This window comes from Dendropsophus ebraccatus, chromosome 1 (assembly GCF_027789765.1).
Source record: "Dendropsophus ebraccatus isolate aDenEbr1 chromosome 1, aDenEbr1.pat, whole genome shotgun sequence".
In the NCBI taxonomy this organism is placed as follows: Eukaryota; Metazoa; Chordata; class Amphibia; order Anura; family Hylidae; genus Dendropsophus; species Dendropsophus ebraccatus.
In genome coordinates this window covers 24,642,270-24,652,315 of record NC_091454.1, presented here as the reverse complement: position 1 = coordinate 24,652,315, position 10,046 = coordinate 24,642,270, and the positions used below count along the sequence as shown (strand labels likewise).

The 10,046-nt window shown below is 44.3% G+C and overlaps 2 protein-coding genes across 4 annotated transcripts in view; one reads left to right on the top strand and one right to left on the bottom strand.

Annotated features, from left to right (window-relative positions):
- Positions 1 to 2,078: 2,078 nt before the first annotated feature.
- LOC138772876 (lamina-associated polypeptide 2, isoforms alpha/zeta-like) lies at positions 2,079 to 3,689 on the bottom strand. Its single transcript, XM_069953615.1, has 2 exons — positions 3,620 to 3,689; positions 2,079 to 3,508 (listed from the first exon to the last, which is right to left on the bottom strand). The coding sequence occupies exon 2, from the start codon at positions 2,829 to 2,831 to the stop codon at positions 2,079 to 2,081; it is 753 nt and encodes a 250-aa protein (XP_069809716.1). The 5' UTR covers positions 2,832 to 3,508; positions 3,620 to 3,689.
- Positions 3,690 to 7,364: 3,675 nt separating this feature from the next.
- Positions 7,365 to 10,046, top strand: part of LOC138790351 (proton-coupled amino acid transporter 1-like) — a 62,444-nt gene continuing 59,762 nt past the window's right edge. Inside the window, exon 1 of one of the 3 annotated variants that reach the window (XM_069969109.1) lies at positions 7,365 to 7,473. The gene's annotated coding sequence lies outside the window, so the exon portion shown is untranslated. Of the gene's footprint in view, positions 7,483 to 7,551; positions 7,617 to 10,046 lie in introns of those variants that run through there. The other 2 variants (XM_069969108.1, XM_069969110.1) reach the window with 2 other exon arrangements.

Sequence of the window (10,046 nt, the reverse complement as noted above, 5' to 3'; positions counted from 1 at the left end):
GGCTTCAGCCCCTTGTCGAAACCTTCCTGTAGAAATTCCAATAACTGTGGAATCGACGGTTTCTGTATATCAATACCTCTGCCAGCGCACCAGACTTGAAAAATCCTCCAGATACGAGAATAGGCTTTATTGGTGGCATCACTACGAGCATGGGAAAGGGTTTGCAGTACCCTTTCCGAAAACCCCGAATTTAATATGGTCCCCTCAACCTCCAAGCTGTTAAGCTGAGGCTGGCTAGATCCCTGCACAGGTGATGTCCCTGGGATATCAGATCTGGGTGCAGGGGTAACCTCCAAAATTCTCCCTGGCTCATGTTCATGAGTAGGGTGAACCATGACCTCTTCGGCCAGAAGGGGGTTACTATTATCACTGACGCTTGATCCAGTCTGATCTTCGTCAGAACTCTGGGAATCATTGCTATTGGCGGAAATATATATGCCAGTTGATATGTCCATGGGATTGTCATTGAATCCACTATTGTTGGATTGTCTGCCCTGTAAAGGGAACAGAAATTCCTCAGTTTGGCATTGCTTGCTGATGCCATAAGATCTATCTGAGGAACCCCCCATCTCTGGGTTAACTGAATGAACACTCTCCTCGAGAGAGACCATTCTCCTGGAACTGTAAGGCCTCGACTCAGTCGATCCGCCAAGGTATTGTGGACACCTCTGATATGGATTGCTGACAATCTGGTTAGCCTGGCTTCTGCCCAGCAAAAAATCTTCTCCACTTCCTTGAGTAGAGCAGGGGATCTGGTACCTCCCTGCTTGTTTATGTAGGCGACACAGGCTATGTTGTCTGTCCTGATTCTGACTGCAGTGTGAAAAATGAGTGGTGAAACATGAAGTAGAGCCAAATAAATTGCCCTGAGTTCTCTCACATTGGAAGGAAGGGCCGACTCCTGTTGATTCCATGTACCTGCAGCTGTTCTCTCCGACAGATGGGCTCCCCAACCTGTTCCTGATGCATCCGTCGTTATAGTTACCCAATGTGGTTCTGAAATTGAAATTCCATGATTGACATCTCTCCACCACATTAGGGACTGTCTTGTCTGGGTAGACAGGACGTGCATTGCATCCAAATCCTCTAGTGTCCGATTCCAAACCGATAATGTCTCTCTTTGAAGATATCTCATGTGCCATAAGGCCCATGGCACAGCGTCCGCTGCTGACGTGAGGAGACCCAGGAATCGCATTAAAGTTCTTACAGATACTTGCCGAGGAGGGATAAGGAATTGAGCTCCCGCTTGGATGCGTGTAAGTCTTGGAGTTGAGAGGAACAGTCTCATTTGAGCAGAATCTACTAGGAATCCTAGAAAAATCTTGGTCCTGGATGGAACTAGGTCTGACTTCTCTAGGTTGATAAGCCAACCCAACTGTTGAAGAATGTCCTGGACATAATTCAACTGCACTCTCAGAAGATCCTGAGTCTGAGTCATAATCAACCAATCGTCCAGGTAGGGGATGATCTTTATCCCCTGTAAACGGAACAGAACCATCATGGCTGACACAACCTTTGTGAAAACAAAGGGCGCCGAGGTTATTCCGAATGGAAGAACCCTGAACTGTAGGTGTCTTACCTTTCCCTGGAGTTGGATGGCGATTCTTAGGAATCTCCTGTGAGCCCTCAGAATCGGAATATGAAGATATGCGTCTTGCAGATCTATCGTGGCCATGAAATCTCCCTCCTGGAGAATCGACTTCACGGATCTTATGTTTTCCATGCGAAACCTCCTTTTTACGATAAATCTGTTTAGAAATCGCAAATCTATAATAAGCCTCCACCTTCCGGATGGCTTCGGCACTAGAAACACTGGGGAGTAAACACCCTGACCGACCTCGGACAGGGGAACCTCTTCCAGTGCTTCTATAGATAAGAGGTGAAGAATCTCTTTCTCCAAGACCACGTGTTTCTCTGGTCTTAGATTTCTTGAAAGCAGAAATCTTGGGGGAGGAAGGGGAGACAAATGAAGAACGTAACCCTCTCGAATAATGTTCAACACCCAATGATCTTTTATTAGCTTTTCCCATGCAGGAAGGAATAAACTCAAACGCCCCCCCACCGGGATGCTTCTGGCGTCAGAAGTCGGGCTTCTTGGTGTCCTTGCCCTGCTGCTTTCCGGGATTTCTTCTGGGATAATTTCGTCCTCTTCCTCTATACTGATATCTCCCCTTGCCTCGTTGAGGAGACCTTGCTCTACGAAAGGAGTCACGACTCTTGTAGGAAAGGGGTAAAGACTTCCCCTTCTTGTCGGACATCTCCTCCATGAGCTTGTCAAGCTCCGAGCCAAACAGTCTGCCTGGCTGAAACTCCATGTTACAGAGTTGAAATTTGGAATTGGCATCCCCAAACCATGGTTTCAGCCATAGCGCTCTTCGACCCGCGGTCGATAGCGCCATAGACTTAGATGCTAACCTGGTACCTTGGGACGCCGCATCGCACAGAAAATCTATGGCCATATTGACCTTCTTGAAGGAGCGAAGGACCTTGTCCCTGCTCGCTCCAGACTCCAAATTTTCTTGGACCTTGGCCAGCCACCTTCGTAGGCTTCTAGAAACCTCGAATGAAGATATAGAGACTGCCCCTTGGGCTGCCGCTGCCGTATAAGATCTTTTTAGAGCCACCTCTACTCTTCTATCCATAGGATCCTTGAGGTTGGATCCATCCTCTGCAGGCAGCACAGTACGCTTAGATAGCTTGGCAATGGCCGTGTCCACCTTCGGAGGTTCCATCCATTCCTTACATTGCTCTTCTTTAAGAACATATAAGGTCTTAAACCTCTTACTTAGAACCGGAGCTTTTTCCGGTTTCTTCCATTCTGTTTGAAGCATAGATAGAGAAGTCTCTCCTACAGAAAAAGCCCTGGGCTTTCTAGAGGAGGACGAGCCCTTATCCTCTTCTAATTCTTCAGGGTGTATCTCAGCCTGAACAGCTTTACGCAGCTTGTAAATGCTGTCAGTTGTAAAATACCCCTTAAACAGCTCCTTCTCGTCTTCAGAAGTAGAAGAGGATTCTGACGACGAAGATGATTTAGCCTCGTCAATGACAGTCAACTCAGAACCCTAAGGTAAGATACAAGAACATATATACATATATATATAACTATATATATACACATATATTTCTCAATAACTCTATGTACAGCCGTAAGAATACTCACAGGCTGAGAAGTAGAAGGAGAAATGCTCCTTTTAGACTTCTTCTTGGCACAAGGGCGGCGAGACTCACTAACCGCAAGAGACTTTTGGACATAGTCCTTGACCCATACCACCACGTCTTGCACATCCGGTTCCTCATTAGGTTTAGGTCGGCAAGAAGCACATCGTACTGCAATATATATAGGTATACATAACTATACAGAAGAAAAAACCTCATGAGTCTTATCTGAATCAGATGTCCTCGTACGGTATTCATAGCCGTCCGGTAATGGAGTTTCACAGTCTGCACAAGTGAAGTGTTTTCTCTTGGCGACCCTTTTGCCCGCAGGGCTGGTATCCATCTCAGACATCTGGAGAAAAAAATCACCATTAATAGCAGTAATGAATGTACTTGTATAGCTCCTATACAAACTGCTACTGCAATACCAAAAACTGCCACCTGGTGGCAGCAACGCACTTACTATGCAGATAGATGAATCTAGCTCACCGCACAGGAATAGCAGCAGGATTACTCAGAACTCAGACCAGCACACAGTCAGAGGAGAGCATTCCTCCTCTCTCCAGGCCTGTTTAAATACCTCCGAGAGGCCGGAGCGTGCTCCGGACCCGCCTCCCGGAAGTGACGTCACACTGACGGCGCGGTGGAACGCAAGATGCGTTCCACAGCCGAAAACCGGAAGTACTCGGCTCGGATAAGCTACACAGCGCTTACACGAGCAAACAGAGCTAAGATGGGTAACAGGACTCTCAGAGGCATACTCTTAGTCCCAACATACTACCTGAACAGGATCCAGCGAAGCAGCAGCAATCCTGAAAGAAAAACACACAGGTAACTGAACTAATAAGGAGGAGGGACAAACGTCCCCTAGGGCTAACAGATGCGAAGCAAAAAAAGACTGGTGTTTGTGGGAGGTGGAGCCTATTTATACCACCTGGAGGAGGGGATTAAAGATTTATTCAGTTTTTTTCATTAAATATTCCTTCGTCCCAGGGGCTCGCAGGGGCGAATATACCCCATATGTTGTGATGCCAATGGGACGAAAGGGAACAAAGGATTGCACAGCGGGGGAGCTATTCAGAGCCCTATTCAGAGATCAGAGAGGTCAGTGGTGACTGCAGAGGAGAGAGCCCATGATGTGAATGTAAATTAACTCTTTGTTGTCCTGTTTTGCTGCCTTTACCTTCTCTCTCCATAGGAAAACCATAAAGACAGAGGGAGAGCTTCAAACTGCTTTTTCATGATAAAAATTCATTTTTCGGGTAATAAACCCAATTACAACGTTTCTTAAAATTGCCTGTACTGATTTCTGCAATAAAAATTTTAACGACAGTGACACTTTAAGGTCTGGCGATATTTGCTGGCCAATCAAGCCCAGTGATGCTGTGGTTAGTAAACCAGGGATTGGTACTTTTGGCCGTGTGGACAGGTGACAAATCCTGCTGAAAGATGAAAATTCCATCTCCAAAAATCTTTTCAGCACAGGGAAGCATGAAGTGCTCTAAAATGTCCTGGTAGACGGCAGCGTTAACTTTGGTGTTGATGAAACCCAGTGACCCTACACCAGCAGATGACATGGCTCCCCAAACCATCACTGATTGTGGTAACTTCGCACTAGACCTCAAGCAGCTTGGATTGTGTACAGCCTCTGCACTCTTCCTCCAGACTCGGGGACCTTGAATTTCCAAATAAAAACAAAATTTACTCTCATCTGAAAACAGCACCTTGGACCACTGATCACCAGTCCAGTTCTTCTTTTCCTTGGCCCAGATAAGACGCTTCTGGTGTTGTTTATTGGTCAGGAGTGAGACATGGAATGCAACACTTGTAGCCCATGTCCTGCAGACATCTGGATGTGGTGGCTTTTGAAGCGCTGACTCCAGCAGCAGTCCACTCTTTGTGAATCTCTCCCAAATTTTTGAATGGCATTTCCTTTACAATCCTGTTAAGACTGCTGTTCTCCCGGTTGCTCGTGCACCTTTTTCTACCACACTTTTTCCTTCCACTCAACTTTCCATTAATCTGCTTTGATACAGCACTCTGAGAACAGCCAGCTTCTTTAGCAATGAACTTTTGTGGCTTACCCTCCTTGTGGAGTGTGTGAATGACTGCCTTCTGGACATCTGTCAGCAGTCTTCCCCCATGATTGTGTTGCATACTGAACCAGACTAATGGTGCGTTTACACAGGCAGATTTATCTGACAGATTTTTGAAGCCAAAGCCAGGCACAGACCATAAGCAGGGAGCAGGTCATAAAGGAAAGACTTATTAGATTTCTCCTCTTTTTAAATCCATTCCTGGTTTTGGCTTCCAAAATCTGTCAGATAAATCTGCCTGTATAAACGCACCATCAGGGACCTTTAATAACACTTAGGAAGCCACTGCAGGTGTTTTGGGATAATTATTCTAATTTTATGAAATACTGACTTTTGGGTTTTTCTTGGCTGTAATCCATAATCATCAACTTTAAGGGTAGCTTCACACGTACCGTATCGCAGCAGATTTTCTGCTGCAGACCCGCAGCAGATTTGACTAAATGTATGAACACAGCGTTAAATCCGCACTGTAAAACCCGCTGCGGATCCGCAGCATATCAGCAGCGGATTTTACAGTGCGGATTTAATGCTGTGTTCATTCATTTAGTCAAATCTGCTGCAAATCCTCAGCAGAAAATCAGCTGCGATACGGTACGTGTGAAACTACCTTAACAGAAATAAACGCTTGAAAAAGTTTACTCTCGACTCTATAGAATATATGAGGTCACTTTTTGAATTGAAATACTGAAGAAAATTTTTTTTTTTTTGTTGATATTCTAATTTATTGCAAACCACTGTATGCCAGACGCATGGCTTATGCCAGATGCATGGCTGTGCAGATTGCCTTCCAGCATGATGCTGACATATACAGTAGTGGTGCAATGTATTGTATCAGTAATGTACACTACTGTAAAAGTAAAAGAAAAAAAAAAAGTTTGCATCAAACACAAAACACCCCCCCCCCCCTAATAATAAAGATACATTACATTCCCTGTATTCAATAAACCGTTACATAAAACCATTTCAAAAACACGAAACCTTTACTTGTTTGGTATCGCCACGTTCGTAACAACCCAATCTATAAAACTATACCACTATACCATTGCTGTATTTTATCAATCCGCTTTGGAAAATACATCATAAATTAGATAAAAAAATGAGAGAAGTAGTATCAGGAGTGGAGGTGGTAGTAGCAGTAGTAGTGGGAGTAGCAGTATCAGGAGTGGGGTAGTAGTAGCCATAGTAATGGGAGTAGTAGTATCAGGAGTGGGGGTGGTAGTAGCAGTAGTAGTGGGAGTAGCAGTATCAGGAGTGGGGTAGTAGAAGCCATAGTAATGGGAGTAGTAGTATCAGGAGTGGGGGTGGTAGTAGCAGTAGTAGTGGGAGTAGCAGTATCAGGAGTGGGGTAGTAGTAGCCATAGTAATGGGAGTAATAGTATCAGGAGTGGGGGTGGTAGTAGCAAAAGTAGTGGGAGTACTAGTTTTAGTTAGGTAGATGTAGTGGGGGAGGGTGCCAGGCCAAATCCTCATCCGTAATCTCCAGTCCTCTCCAGTAATGAGAGAGTCAATGAAGGGTTAAAAAAAAATATTGCCACCTTGATTCCTAGCAGTTAGTGCCATCCCCCGGCCTAGGTACATGCCTTCCAATATCTAGTAGAAAATACAGCCTTGCTCCAACCAAGAGGTGCACTACCCAAAAGTAGCCTCTGAGAGCCTATTTATAGGGCAGCTGGGGCAGTAATTTTATGCCCTCTCTTGGCAAGAACCGGCTTTTTTTCCGTCAGTATACGGCGATGCAAAACATTTTTTTATTTTATTTTAAATGTGTTTAGGTGGTCAAGCATAACAAAAAGTATATAAATTTGGTGTCATTGTGATCGACTCATAAAATAAAGGGACCATGTGGAAATGCATCATGGCAGTGACCCTTTAAAAAATATATACTGTACTGTATAGATAACTTGACAAATCAGGAAATGGTTAAAAACGCCTAAAATCTGTAAGGGTATGTTCACACTTTGAAAGAAATATATCAGCCATAGAATTTATTAGAGATTATAGGAATTACATAGCCATAAGCAAGTAAGCTGTTCATTGTAAGGAGAGCAATAAAGTTTTTTCAAAGCACAAAGAAAAGGAAAAAAAAGGGACATCATGCAGTTGTCATGACGATAATCAGCTGACCTCCGCCTCACGTGACTGTAGTGTGAGCCGCTGGAGGTAACGATGAGAAGCTGACAGAGCGGAGGAGCAGGAAGTGTGTGAGGAGGACACAGCCGAGGTGTGCCGGGTCAGTGTTATTACAGGTGGCGGTGACGTCACTACGGGGACGAGCGTGGGTCAATATTATTGGTTTATTACTATGGCAGCGATATCAGTCCGCAGGTAGGTAAGGATCAGGATTGCTAGCTGGACAGCAATCAGGTTAGTACGGAGGCAGACGAGGGTCAATATTATGATATGGATGTCATTATAGCAATTATATGAGTACGGGGGCCGGTGAGGGTCAGTTTTATGGGTGCTAGGACAGCAGTATTAGTACGGGGGCAGGAAAGGGTCAATATTGTTGGGTTTATCCTACTATTCAGAGGAGTAATATCATGGCAGGCATGTACATACTGGGGAAGAGGGGTTATACAGTAGACAGGCAACTGGGCTGATGCTTCTGACAGCTCTGTGACTGGTATGGCATGCTGGGAGTTGTAGTTTTGCAGCAGCAGGAGACACTGCTTTAGAGACCAAGGATGGGGAACCTGGGACCCTCCAGCGGTTGCAGAACTACAATTCCCATCATGCCTGGACAGCCCCAGCAAAGCTTTGGCTATAGAGGCATGATGGGAATTGTAGTTTTGCAACAGCTGGACCCTCTTTTTTTTTTTGCAGAAATCAATAGTCCAGGCGATTTTAAGAAACTTTGTAATTGGGTTTATTAGGCAAATCTGCCATTATCTGCATTCAAAAAGACTTTCCCCAGGTCCCCTCCTCCTCCCTCCTCTCTCTCATCCACTGCTCATTATCAGGAAATCTCAACTCTTTTACATCAGTCGGGTCCTGTCTGTTCTATGGAGAGGGGAGGAGGGAGGTTAGTCGTGAGCAGAGAACAAAGGATTTCACAGCGGGAGCTGCATGAAAGCCGGTATAGAGAGGTCAGTGCTGATGTCAAAGGAGATAGCCCGGCGATGTAGCTGTAAATTAACTCTTTGTTGTCCTGTTTTGGTGCCTCATCTCCCTCAACCCCTTCCCTCTCCATAAGAGAACCATGAAGACAGGGGGGAGATCTTCAAACTGCTTTTTCATGATAAAAATGCATTTTTCGGCTAATAAACCCAATTACAAAGTTTCTTCAAATCGCCTGGACTGTTGAGTTGTGCAAAAAAAAAAAAAAAAAAATGACAGTGACAATTTAAGGCTGGGTTCACACTACGTATATTTCAGTCAGTATTGTGGTCCTCATATTGCAACCAAAACCAGGAGTGGATTAAAAACACAGAAAGGATCTGTTCACACAATGGTGAAATTGAGTGGATGGCCGCCATATAACGGTAAATAACGGCCATTATTTCAATATAACAGCCGTTGTTCTAAAATAACAGCAAATATTTGCCATTAAATGGCGGCCATCCACTCAATTTCAACATTGTGTGAACAGATCATTTCTGTGTTTTTAATCCACTCCTGGTTTTGGTTGCAATATGAGGACCACAATACTGACTGAAATATATGTAGTGTGAACCCAGCCTAAAGAGGTAATCCACTCAAACATAACTTTTCATCTGTTGCTGTCCATGGTGAGACTAACCATTCATTCCTTACTCTATTATCTATTCAGTCTCCTTCCCCCAGCCCTAAGCTGTTGCTTTCTTAAATATATGTTTATTCAATCTTCTATCAGTTTTTTTTTTTTTAAACAGAACAAACCAACAATACAAAGGTCCAAACACAGGACCAACAATAATGGGGTATACACCATATTACCATTGAAGAATGTACAAATAAAGTAGCTGTTGCTTTCTGCTAAACACACAAAAACTGTATGTGAGCTTTTCTCCCCCCTCCCTCCCATAGATGGCTCATGTATACAAGTCTCTGGCTGGCTGTATCTGGAATGTTGTAGCTTCTTTGTACTGTTGGGAGGGATAATCACAGTGAGTTAATCAGCTACTTTACCTCAGATTAACCCTCCCAGCACTACAAAGTTACAGATAAAGCCTGCCAGGGACTTGTTTTAACCAGCTGTCTAAGAAGGAAGGGGGGGGGGGAGACTAAGAGAAAAGCTCACACACAGTTTTTTTGTGTTCTCAGCAGAAAGTAGCAGCCTAGATCTGGGGGAAGGAGACTGAATAGATAGTAACACATATGGAAGGAATTATTAGTCTCACCAGGGGCAGCAACATATGAAAAGTTATGTTTGAGTGGAGTGGAGTGGTGCAGCAGTTCACACAGTCAGCTGCTGCTTCATTCATTCTCTATTGCTGTGGTCTCCAACCTATGGCTCTCCAGGTGTTGCAAAAACTACAACTCCCAGCATGCCTGGACAACTGATGCCTGTTCATACATGCTGGCAGTTGTAGTTTTTGCAGCAGATGGAAAGCAACAGGTTGGTTACCACAGCTGTTTGAGGCAGAAACAACCTGAACAACATGTGACCTCTGTTTTTTTTTTTTATTAGTGGGGTTCCAGCAGTCGGACCCCCATCTTGCTTATAGGGGATAATTTAGCATGTCAGTTTTACATGCACTATTCCTTTAAACCAGAATAGTTGCTTGTGACTCATGATGTCTTCTGGGGTCGGTGTGGTAATATATATATATATATATATATATATATATATATATGCCTTTTGTTCTGCTGTGC